Consider the following 12,795-nt stretch of genomic DNA (forward strand, 5'->3'; position numbering starts at 1 on the left):
CATCCTTAGGATGCCCACCGACAAGGGGAATAGCCTTCCCCAATATCCCTCTGTCAGTCCCCACTAAGTCCCTTTCTGCCCCTGGCCGTGTTTGCCAACACTGCCACTGGATCGAGACCCACAGGCCCGACCACTAAGTCCCACGGTCCTCTGGGACTTCCTCACCACACGACTGTGTCCTTGGTCACTACCCCAGAGGACTGCTCCTCTTCCTTTCCACAGTCTGGGCCTTTGGGACAACATCTCGGAACACCGTGGCCTTACGCGAGCCACCTGGGTACTCTCCTCGCCTTCTGCCTTTGGGTGCTCTAGCCATGGGCTTAGAGCGGGTTCCGTTGAGCCACACCAGGTATCCAAGTAGGTAGTGCCACCCACACTTGGACTGGGAGCATCGGCCAGTCGATCTCCCGGGGGAACTAGAGCCGGCTCTTGAACACTTCACCAAACTACCCCGCTTGTCGGTCTGTGTTCACTCTAGTCTTGGACTTCCCAGTGGGCAGCTCATCACCCAACACTGGGTCCGGCCTTCCTGGGCCAAACTGGCCTTTCCTGGCCAAACTGGCTCCACTGCAGTCCTCCCCCTACTATACTTTTGGAGCTCACCAAACCCCCCAGGGTCTGGGAGACGAACGCTTTGGGCTTTCACCCTCTCAGGCTCCGGACTCGGACTCGGACTCGGACTCGGACTCGGACTCGGACTCGGACTCGGACTCGGACTCGGACTCGGACTCGGACTCGATCTCGGGCTCGGTCTCGGCCTCGGCCTCGGTCTCGGTCTCGGTCCCGATCTCGGTCTCGGTCTCGGTCTCGGTCTCGGTCCCGGTCTCGGTCCCGGTCTCGGTCTCCATCTCGGACTCCATCTCGGACTCCATCTCGGACTCCATCTCGGACTCCATCTCGGGTCCATCTCGGGTCCATCTCGGACTCCATCTCGGACTCCATCTCGGGTCCATCTCGGACTCCATCTCGAACTCCATTTCGGGTCCCTCTCGGGTCCACCTTGGACTCCATCTCGGACTCCATCTCGGGTCCATCTCGGACTCCATCTCGGACTCCATTTCGGGTCCATCTCGGGTCCACCTCGGACTCCATCTCGGACTCCATCTCGGACTCCATCTCGGGTCCATCTCGGACTCCACTTCGGACTCCAACTCGGGTCCACCTCGGACTCCACTTCGGACTCCTTCTCGGACTCCATCTCGGGTCCATCTCGGACTCCACTTCGGACTCCAACTCGGGTCCATCTCGGACTCCACTTCGGACTCCAACTCGGGTCCATCTCGGGTTCATCTCGGACACTCCCACGTGTCATGTGTTGGCCCTTTTGGGTCTCTTTTTGGAGCCTCGCCTTTTACTCGCTTCGTGCTCGTTCCTCGAGCACTTCGTTGGGAGTTCCACTCCCGCTCTTGACTTTTCAAGTCGGAGCTTTTGGTCCAAACGTGTTACGCTCGTTTGGCTCTCGCTTCGGCCACTACCATGTGGCGCCCTTCCGGCTCCATTTTGGGGCCTAGGGATTTTGTGTCTCACAACTCCACCACCCATAGACAAAGTTCGATGTCCTCATCGAACGGTGAACCATTTTATAAAGTAACACCCGCATGTGTTACCATTTCCATCCTTGGCGCGTAGCCAATATTTGTCAATGGCGTGACATTGAAGGCTCACCATGCCTTCTCCATATTCGTCAATGGTTGGACATTGAAGGCTCACCATGCCTTTTGCATATCCTCTAAGGAGGGTAGTCTCTCCAACTTAGAGACTGATTGAACCACACATAGTGGTTCTCTCCTTTTATTGGTTTAGTTCTCGCTAAACCTCTTAGAGACCCTTCTCTAAGTCAATCCCACTACTCCTTCTCGAGTAGTCTCAATTTCCATCTATTGAACGTTTGCACCTTGGAACTTTTACTCTTTTGACTTTTGGAAGTCAATTTCCTAGGTGTCTCCAACACCTTGCATTGCACAGATTGTGCAACTCCACTTCCCTATCCTAGGAAGTTCATTACTTGAGGGCACCATCATCCTCTCTTCTATTTCGTGCCAAAGTTCCAGTTATCATACTTTGTGCTAGGGCTGTTCATGGCCCTATCATTTGGCTACCTTACCGCTCCCTCCCTTGGAGCTTCCACTTTCGCCAAATCGGAGCATTTCGGAATCCTTCCTTGGAAACACACTTCCTTTCCCGCAACTTGTTAGCGTCCAACACATTAGTGTTCCTCGCCTAACTTTGTCACTTGGATTCCTTCCAAGGGATTCCACGGCCCTATCTTGGCCACTCATCTTTTGCTCCTATCCGTTGATTGTTGCACCAAGCAACATCGAATCTCTACCTCCCTCCTTGAGGTATTATTTCGGTTCCATAGCAAAGACTCTTCTTTGCCAAGTCCAGAGGATGTTCACCCCTAGTACGTCTCTTTAGCATCTTCTGCTATGGGCTCTATCCACGGCCCAACTTCGTGACCCTCCCATGGGTCTTTTATAGAGACTACTTTCCTCGGACTCACTATGCCATCGCATGGACATACTTTATTTCCCTTAGGTGCTCTTCCCACTTGGTCATCACAACCAAGCCACACCACCTTAAACAGTTCAATTTCAACATTTTAAACCCGGAACTTCATTCCTTAGCCAACCAAGGACCTTGTCCTTATCTAGCCATAAGATCACCTAGTGATTTCACCTTGGCACCTTAACAGAGTTGCCAAGAGGTACTTGGTCTTCTAGACCTCCAAGTTGTTGACTATAACCCCGGGGGCATCCCCCACGCTTGGCGGTGCACCCAAGCCAGCCCTTACGGCAAAGGGTTCATAGCAACTGAGATTAGGTGTCCCCATCTCACTCACCACGACCTTGGTGCCACTTGCACCAAAGCGTTCAAGTTAGATATGCCGAGCTTTCACTCTAAGCAATCTAACCGTGCATCACGACTCCGAGGCATCCCTCGCTTGGCGGTGTGCCCAAACCAGTCTCCCCACTGAGAGTCCATGACCACCGAAATATGAGTGTCCTCATATTCCAAACCATCACCACGCCCTAGTGATTTGGGACTCGAACCCAAGCACTAGAGGGTCGGGACTCGAACCCAACCTCCGTATATGCATCTACGGACGGCATCACACAAGATGCCTGGCGTGACTCCCCACGCCGGTGCACCAACTTATTTTTAAAGCGCGCTACAAATCACAGCTTAGGAACCTAGTTCCTTCGCACTGCCAAGTCCTCTCACTTGACAAGCCTGTGATCATGCATGGACTCCTCCATGCTCGGCCCCATGGCCCACCCTTTTTGAAGTTATCACCTTCAACTAGGGTATTTGTTCCCCCGACGTGCCAATCTCGCTTGGCAAGTTCTCCGACCACTGTAACATGGTTCCTGCATAAGCGTGAAAGTCCTTGACCATCGACTTTCGTTCAAAGCCCTCTCTTTGAACACTCGGGAACTACTTTCCTAACCTTGATAGCCTTGCCTCATGGCAAGCTTCAAGACCACGCTTCTGCTGCGCCACTCTGATTTCGCGCGTTCCATGAACCATTTACACTTGGCCTTTCTAGGTACTAAGCTACCTAGAATCGTCTTTGGGAACCTTGAAGGAACTCTGTCCCTCAGCTTGCTAAGGCCTCCCTTTTGCAAGCCTTCCAAATGCCACATAGTCTAACATGGACAATTCCATAACTTAGACTCTCCATGGCATCACGGTTGCTAGCGGCAACACCCTCGAGCCCCCACTTGATTCCCCACTCCCAGCTGGCATAACCAACCTTGGTTATGCCCTTCGATTTCTATGGTTCAGTTCCATCCCAATACTACTTGCCTTTGGCTTCACAGCTTTCCTTCGGTCATTCTCCTCCAGATCAGGAGGATAGCTTTGCACTTTCTATCATGCCTTAGCAAGTATTCTTAGGGATGAACCTACCCAATAGCCCAGGGAGTGGTTCCTCAATCCGGGTATGCTCACTTTATAATCCCACACACTGGGATTACATTGTTACTTATGGGCCTTTACATGCCCATCACTAGCCTTGCCAAAATTCCATTTTTGGCTTTGTCCAACTTGGGTAGACAGTCCTCTCCTGTCTCCGCAACCTTGGACATTTGGATAGCACCTTCTATCCATCATTCGCTAGGGACTTAGTCCCTTGGGCTTTATCCATTGCCCTCGCGACATCAAACACCACCTTCTGGTGTTCTAGAGTGTTTAGGTGTCCCAATGATGGCTTTCTTGACAATGAGTATTTCCTTTTATGACATTGACTTACTATATCGCAACACAAGCAACTTATCCCTCGTAAGGGTATATCCAACTTCCCTATGCTATTAAGAAGTCTTGGGTAGCTACCTTCTACCCGTTTAACCAGTTATTTTGCACCTCTTGCTTAGTTGCCCCATAGTTGTCAAGTCCTACAACTCATTGCTTGGTGCTTTCACACCTCCATCATTATCTGGGTCACCACACTCCAACTGCATGCTCTGCAGCTTAGGCTATGCCATTCCCATTTCTATTGGGATTCCTTTGGCAAGGGGTTCTCATGAACCCACCAACATAGCCTCAAGGTATCACACCTTGGCACATTTGGTGTCTCCACACCATCGGCTCCACGAGCCTACCTCTATGACACTTTCCCTTCGTGTCTAAGTCTTTTGCCAAGACCAACACCGCCCTTTCTCATGCCAACCATCCGTTAGCACTGCACCATAGAGGTCACACACAACTTTGTGTCAAAGTTGTTTTCTTCTGGGAACACCTTTCCCATAACTTTAGCATGGCACATTTTGCCATCGATGAGATACCCTCTGTTCTCATCCTTGGATCCTTCGATCCCCCCCCATCCTTTGTGGGGTACAACACACCTCAGTCCAAACGCTTCCATCAGTCCTTTTAGGACCATCCCTTGACTCTACTTGAGTCATCTAGCAGTTTTGGACTTGGTTAATCCACAGACCCGTAAGGTCCTACTTGTGAGGCACTAGCTCACTGGAATACACTTCTTGCATTCCTGTCCTACTCAAAAGGACTATTTTCACAAGTGTTACTCCGACACTTGATTTTGTTCTCTGGGGGCAACCTTTGCCCCTTAGGACTACTTGTCCATGTGATGAGAACACCAACTCATCCACTTAATACACCCCCAACTCCTTGGGTTGTTCCAGCATTTATTAGTGGTAGCCCCGGCTACCTTTTCAAGGACTTGAGTCCTCTTCCGTATTTGACCTCCCACGGTCATTACTTCTGGTCTCACATTCATGAGCACCAACCTCAACTTTATGAGGAAAATCTTGTGACTCCTTTATTGCTTTGGAGTCTTTATCTATCCCGTGATCCCAATTGTAGTTGTTTACCACAACTACATTAACCAGTTTGCTAAGTCAAACGCTCATCTGGATCACATCCTCAACTCTTTGAGGAAAACCATATACTGTTCCCAAGATCCCAAAGTCGTTCCATTATTGGCCCTTTTCTATCCACCACCTCGTCTACAAGTTCACACATGAACTGTAATGGAGAGCCATGTCTTCCCGACTTGCTACTCCTCAAGGATAGGCCCACTCCTCGGACCTTCCGATGCCAACACTAGTGGTGATATACTTGAGCACCAATAAAAGTCGGACTAAGGAACAGCTCCGATACCAAGTTGTAAGCGACTAAATTTCCCATTCTACTTTAGTCACTTAACCACACCTCTGACCACTTGGAGGAGTCTCATTCACAACCTCCATAAGTCCAATCCAGGACTTGGGACTTGCTAGCCCCGAGAATGGCATCCATGCCACTCAACATTTGCACTTGGTCCAAGTGCTCCACGTGTCCGATCCCATGACCGACACTCAAAGGTACCACCGACATAGCAGCCCGTTATGCTAAGGCCATGCCCAATCACCTTTGCCACACTGGTAGTCCAATACCACTTGCATCACCGTCTTGGCTCTCCAAGACTAGGCATACTATCCGTGAGTGGTCATCTCAGATCCACTCCTTAGCATCCTTAGGATGCCCACCGACAAGGGGAATAGCCTTCCCCAATATCCCTCTGTCAGTCCCCACTAAGTCCCTTTCTGCCCCTGGCCGTGTTTGCCAACACTGCCACTGGATCGAGACCCACAGGCCCGACCACTAAGTCCCACGGTCCTCTGGGACTTCCTCACCACACGACTGTGTCCTTGGTCACTACCCCAGAGGACTGCTCCTCTTCCTTTCCACAGTCTGGGCCTTTGGGACAACATCTCAGAACACCGTGGCCTTACGCGAGCCACCTGGGTACTCTCCTCGCCTTCTGCCTTTGGGTGCTCTAGCCATGGGCTTAGAGCGGGTTCCGTTGAGCCACACCAGGTATCCAAGTAGGTAGTGCCACCCACACTTGGACTGGGAGCATCGGCCAGTCGATCTCCCGGGGGAACTAGAGCCGGCTCTTGAACACTTCACCAAACTACCCCGCTTGTCGGTCTGTGTTCACTCTAGTCTTGGACTTCCCAGTGGGCAGCTCATCACCCAACACTGGGTCCGGCCTTCCTGGGCCAAACTGGCCTTTCCTGGCCAAACTGGCTCCACTGCAGTCCTCCCCCTACTATACTTTTGGAGCTCACCAAACCCCCCAGGGTCTGGGAGACGAACGCTTTGGGCTTTCACCCTCTCAGGCTCCGGACTCGGACTCGGACTCGGACTCGGACTCGGACTCGGACTCGGACTCGGGCTCGGGCTCGGTCTCGGCCTCGGCCTCGGTCTCGGTCTCGGTCCCGATCTCGGTCTCGGTCTCGGTCTCGGTCTCGGTCCCGGTCTCGGTCTCGACTTCGGACTCCATCTCGGACTCCATCTCGGACTCCATCTCGGACTCCATCTCGGGTCCATCTCGGGTCCATCTCGGACTCCATCTCGGACTCCATCTCGGGTCCATCTCGGACTCCATCTCGAACTCCATTTCGGGTCCCTCTCGGGTCCACCTTGGACTCCATCTCGGACTCCATCTCGGGTCCATCTCGGACTCCATCTCGGACTCCATTTCGGGTCCATCTCGGGTCCACCTCGGACTCCATCTCGGACTCCATCTCGGACTCCATCTCGGACTCCATCTCGGGTCCATCTCGGACTCCACTTCGGACTCCAACTCGGGTCCACCTCGGACTCCACTTCGGACTCCTTCTCGGACTCCATCTTGGGTCCATCTCGGACTCCACTTCGGACTCCAACTCGGGTCCATCTCGGACTCCACTTCGGACTCCAACTCGGGTCCATCTCGGGTTCATCTCGGACACTCCCACGTGTCATGTGTTGGCCCTTTTGGGTCTCTTTTTGGAGCCTCGCCTTTTACTCGCTTCGTGCTCGTTCCTCGAGCACTTCGTTGGGAGTTCCACTCCCGCTCTTGACTTTTCAAGTCGGAGCTTTTGGTCCAAACGTGTTACGCTCGTTTGGCTCTCGCTTCGGCCACTACCATGTGGCGCCCTTCCGGCTCCACTTTGGGGCCTAGGGATTTTGTGTCTCACAATCTTGAAGAGAACCCTGATGGTCTTCTATTATCCCGAGAGGAGGGGATGATGTGAGGGCCAAGTGTACGGTTACGATGCTGTATACTAATATTAGCGTAGTGGGATTTTGGTAGCCGTTGGATTGGTTTCAATCTGGACCACTCGCTCCTATATATAAACTAGGGTTTTTGGGCTAATTGATATGGACATTTCTGTATTCCCTTTCCATATTCCAAGCACTCACATCAATAATTTTTAAAGAACTTTAATTTTCTTTACGTAACATAAGTTATAAAAGTTTAAAAATATATTCTTTTTTAATTCTTTAAAAATCTTGATAAAAGAAATTAATAAAAAACATTATGCACTATACAGTTATTTATAATTATAATTAATAAAAAAATTATATATATAAATATAGTTAAATTACATTATTTATTGCTTTCTAATCCAAAATAACAATTCCTAACAAATACTTGAAAATGTTTTTAACAACATTTTAGTAAACTTCTCCTAGATTCTTGAGAATTGTTAATATAAATTTTCTAAATTTTATAATTTTAGCTAAGAACTGTAATTTATTCCCAAAAAAATAACTATATTATTTTTACTACTTAAATATGCAAATTTAATTAATTATTCTTCATTTGTGATTCTTAAAATTTTTCCTTCTATCAATTGCATAAGTTGTCAATTGTTTATAAAGTCTTATTTCTTTAATCATACATTTGATATAAGTAGCAGGTATTCTAAATTTAAAAATTAGTTTTTAGCTCAAAATAATTTCTTAATTGAAATAATTGTTATATTAAGTTATCTAAGTACTATTTCTGAGTTTGTAATCAGAAAAACGTTTGATAGTGTGTCCAGCTCGTTCAGCTGATTTAGATGTTTTCCATTGTTAAATATCTTGTGCACAGGAATCATGCATTTCTCCCATTGTGCTCCACACTCCAAGTTGTTATAATTCCCAGATCTATTTCGTATCGCAGAGTGGATGGAAAGACACTTCAGGGACACATGAGTGGATGGTTTTGCTTATTTTTGTATCCTATACATGGAGAGAGGCATACGAATCAATGTTAGAGATTAGGGCTCTTGATAAGGCCTCGATCTGGATCTCCAGATCGATTGCCCGCGCGGCAAAATCCCCCGCATTTCCAATGTCCCCAAGTGACTAGAATTCTCAGCTCCATGGCCAGGCATTCTAGCTAAGTTATGAGCGGCAATACTTCCACCAATTTCGCCTCTCTTTCACCTCCGCGGGCTCGATCCTCTTCTGGCACTGCCGACGATCTCGCCCGGAGGATCCGTGCCAGCGGCGAGTCCAAGCATCTGGCTGAGGCAAACCGACTGGACGCCGAGATCGCAGTAAGCAGCGAGCATCGCCGGGACAGATATCTCGCCAATCTACTGATCGAGGCGTTTGGAAAATGCGAGTGCCTGGCATCCGCGCGGAGGGTCTTTGACTCGATCGATGAGCCAAACATCTTCTCATGGAGCATCATCATCTCCGCCTATGCCCAGAATGGGCAAGTGGAGATTGCGAGGGACTTGTACGAAGGAATGCCTACTAAGAATGTGATCTCCGGGAACGCGCTCATAGCGGCATATGCCCAGAGCGGGAATATCCAGGCCGCCACGTCGATGTTTCGAGTGATGACTCAGCGCGACATTGTGACGTGGAATACCCTGCTGGCCGCATATTCCCAGCAGGGGCATCTGGCAGATGCGAAGAGAACCTTTGGTTCTATGCCCGAGAGAGATGTAGTATCGTGGACGACAATGCTGGGAGTCTACTGTCAAGATGGGAATCTTGAGGGATCCGAGAGAATCTTTCGCTTGATGCCTGAAAAGAATATTGCGTCGTGGAACGCGCTCATGGCCGCATATACCCAAAACAGGCATCTTGATGGTGCTAAAGAGACGTTTGCTTTGATGCCTTACAGGAATCTCGTTTCGTGGACGACGCTAATGGAGGCTTATGCAAAATCCGGGAATCTTTCAGATGCCAAGGAGACGTTCGACCAGATGCCGGAAAGGAATCTTGTGTCGTGGACAGTCATCCTGCTAGCATATGCCCAGCTTGGGCATATGGACAATGTCCGCGAGATGCTGGATGAGATTCCCCAGACGGACTCGGTGCTTCTGACTGCCATGATCACGTCATTTGCCCGCAGTGGACATCTGATGGAATCCAAAGACATCTTCTTCGGCAGGATGAAAGGGTGCAAGAGCCTCGTCTCGTGGAACGCAATGCTGGACGCGTACGCGCTGAACGCGTGCTACGAGCAAGCGCTGAAGCTGCTCGAGTTCATGAGCTGGGAGGGCGTCCGGCCCGACGCCTTCACCTTCGTCACCATTCTCACGGCGTCGAGCCACCTGGGCGAGATCGAGAGGTGCAGAGAGGCTTTCGTCTCCATGGCGCAGGATCACGGGATGACCCCGGAGCTGGAGCATTACAGCTGCATGATCGACATTCTTGGGCGCGGTGGGCGACTTGACAAAGCCGAGGATCTCATCCGAAACATGCCGTTTCAGCCCGAGCCGGTCCTGTGGCTCACTCTGCTGGCTGCGTGTAAGATGCACGGGGACTTGGATCGAGCAGCTCGCATTGGAGAGGAGGTGTCGAGGCTGGATCCTCAGCGCGGATCTACGTATCTGCTGCTTTCAAGTGCCTTTCAAAAAGATAGTTGTTCCACATAAAACTCAAGAGTGTCTTGCTGCTACTATCAAGTTGCCACTATACTTATAAATGGATAGATGAAAAGATGCAAGACTTTAAAAAGAGAGTATCTAAGCTTTGATGATCTCAGGTCATATGGTGCTGCATTGCAACAGGTGATTCATTCCAAAGACCTCTGTCGAGCAAAATCAATTCATGCAACGCTTAAGGACAAGCAGCAAGATGGAAACACATTCCTTGGGAATCTCCTGGTGCAAATGTACGGAAGCTGCGGCAGCATTAAGGAATCGAGGCTGGCCTTCGATACCATCCAGCGGAAAAACGTCTTCTCATGGAACATCATGGTGTCCGCATTTGCCCACAATGGGTATTTGCAGGAAACTATGGCGGCCTTTGGGAAAATGCCGTCACACAACGTTGTGTCGTGGAATGCAGTGGCGGCAGCGCTGGTTCAGAGTGGGAGCTTGGAAGACGCACGGCAGGTGTTCTTGAGGATGCCCGAGAAAAACCTCGTGTCATGGAATGCTCTTCTTGGTTTATATGCCCAGGCAGGGCATCTGGTGGACGCGAAGCAGATCTTTGATGAGATGCCCCAAAGAGACGTTGTATCATGGAACACCCTTCTGTCAACCTTTGGACACGACAGAAAGCAACATTCTATTGATTCCGCAATGCTCGTGTTTGATCGAATTCCGCAGCACAGCGTCGTAACTTGGAATTCAGTGATTACCGCGAATGCCTTGGCAGGACATCTTGACACTGCCAAAGCTCTGTTTTTTGGAATGCCGGAGAGGGACGCTGTCTCTTGGAACTCCATCGTTTCTGGTTTCGTGCAAGGCGGGCGGATAGCCGACGGCAAGATCATCTTCCAAAGAATGCCATTCCAGGATCTTGTATCACGGAACGCTGTGGCAGCGGCAGATGCCAAGGAAGGGGATCTTTCCGTCGCCTTGCGGCTGTTCGAGCAGACCCGCAGCGCGATCATGGGCACGGCGCTCATCTCCGCCTACACCGCCTCCAATCGCCTCGAGGAAGCGCGCAAGATCTTTGCGATGATCCAAGACCAGGACGTAATCTCCTGGACGAGCATGATCGCGGGCTGCGCAGCGAACCAGCAGCTGGGCGAAGCGAGGCTGCTCTTCGATCGAATACCGCAGCGCGACACCATCTCCTGGACCTCGATGATCGCATCCTACGCCCAGGCCGGGGACCTCCAAGAATCCATGAGCCTCTTCTCGGCGGCGCCCCATCGCGATGGCGTCTCCTACAATGCCATGATCCAGGCCTACGTCGTGAGTGGCAAGCTCAATCAAGCCCGGGCGTTCTTTGAGCAGATGTGCGTGGATGGGCAGCACAATCCCGGATCCTGGAACACGATCATCGCGGCATACTCTCAAATCGGCCAGAGCCAGGAAGCGCTGAGAATCTTTCGCCGAATGGATCTGGAGGGCGTCCCAGCGAACGGCATTACCCTGATTTGCGCACTGGATGCTTGCACCAGCATCGCGGCGCTGGAGCTCGGCAGGATCATCCATGCCCACGCCATTGCCGCGCGGCTCTTCCGCGACGTTGGCGTCGCGACGCAGCTCATCGACATGTACGCGAAATGCGGCAAGCTCCGCGACGCGCGGCGCGTCTTCGATAAAATGGAGGAGCGAAACACACTGACGTGGAACACGGTTATTGCGGCGTACCAAGGCCATGGTCAGAATCCGTGCGACCGTACAGGTCACGTTTTGGGCCTCTTTCTGGCCATGATGAGCGAGGGATTCGAACCCAGCGACGTGACAATGCTTAGCGTGATCTCTGCGTTTAGTCACGCTGGGCTCTTGGAAGAGAGCTCGCATTACTTTGTTTCGAGCTCCTGGGATTTTGGAGTGGTGGTGAAGCTCGATCACTACCAGTGTGTGATTGATCTCTTGAGCCGGCTTGGAGAGCTGGGGACTGGCGAGGAACTCGTCGAGAGAATGCCGTTTGAGCCTGACTTAACTGCGTGGAAAACGCTGTTAAGCGCATGTAGAGTTCATGGAGATTGTGAACGAGCTGCGAGAGCTGCTGTGAATATTTTGGAGCTTGATCTGGACGATGGTTCTATTTATGCACTATTGGCTAACACCTACACATCCGATTTGGAGTTAAAAACTTCAAACCAAACAATGCATTAGATTCCTTGCGGATGACATTTTCAAATATTTCTTCACTCAATCCTCAAATCTCCATCAGACTTGTTCCATAATGCATAAAGAATTAATGTCACTACAATGGATTAATGTAAAATAGAATGTGTGACAAATTAATTTTTTTCTTTTGTGAAGTTTGGTTTGTTTAATAGTAAATGATCTATAATTTATAAACAAAATATTTTCTAATTCAATAAAAAAATCTAACAAGATACCCAATAAATTCATATAAAATTTCAAACTTTATTACATATATAAATTTGATATTTTATAAGTGTGTTTCAATTTGATATAGTGTTACAATATACTCGTGCTATGCAAATCTATTGTTACTCAAATATTACAAAAGAAATATTGAATTTTTCCAAATGAGAAAATATTATTATAAAAGAGGCAGAGTAAAAAAAAAGAGTGATAAAAAATTCTAAATAAAAAATAATTAAAATATATTAAAATGTATAAATTATAAAAAACA

General features: G+C 49.7%; 1 protein-coding gene across 1 annotated transcript; it reads left to right on the forward strand.

Annotated features, from left to right (window-relative positions):
- Positions 1–8,672: 8,672 nt before the first annotated feature.
- Positions 8,673–12,305, forward strand: LOC112351493 (pentatricopeptide repeat-containing protein At4g20770-like). Its single transcript, XM_024689482.1, has 2 exons — positions 8,673–10,111; positions 10,271–12,305. The coding sequence occupies exons 1-2, from the start codon at positions 8,673–8,675 to the stop codon at positions 12,303–12,305; spliced, it is 3,474 nt and encodes a 1,157-aa protein (XP_024545250.1).
- The last annotated feature ends 490 nt before the right edge of the window (positions 12,306–12,795 follow it).

The sequence above is a fragment of the Selaginella moellendorffii genome, unplaced genomic scaffold, assembly GCF_000143415.4.
Source record: "Selaginella moellendorffii unplaced genomic scaffold, v1.0 SELMOscaffold_62, whole genome shotgun sequence".
NCBI classification, from domain to species: Eukaryota; Viridiplantae; Streptophyta; class Lycopodiopsida; order Selaginellales; family Selaginellaceae; genus Selaginella; species Selaginella moellendorffii.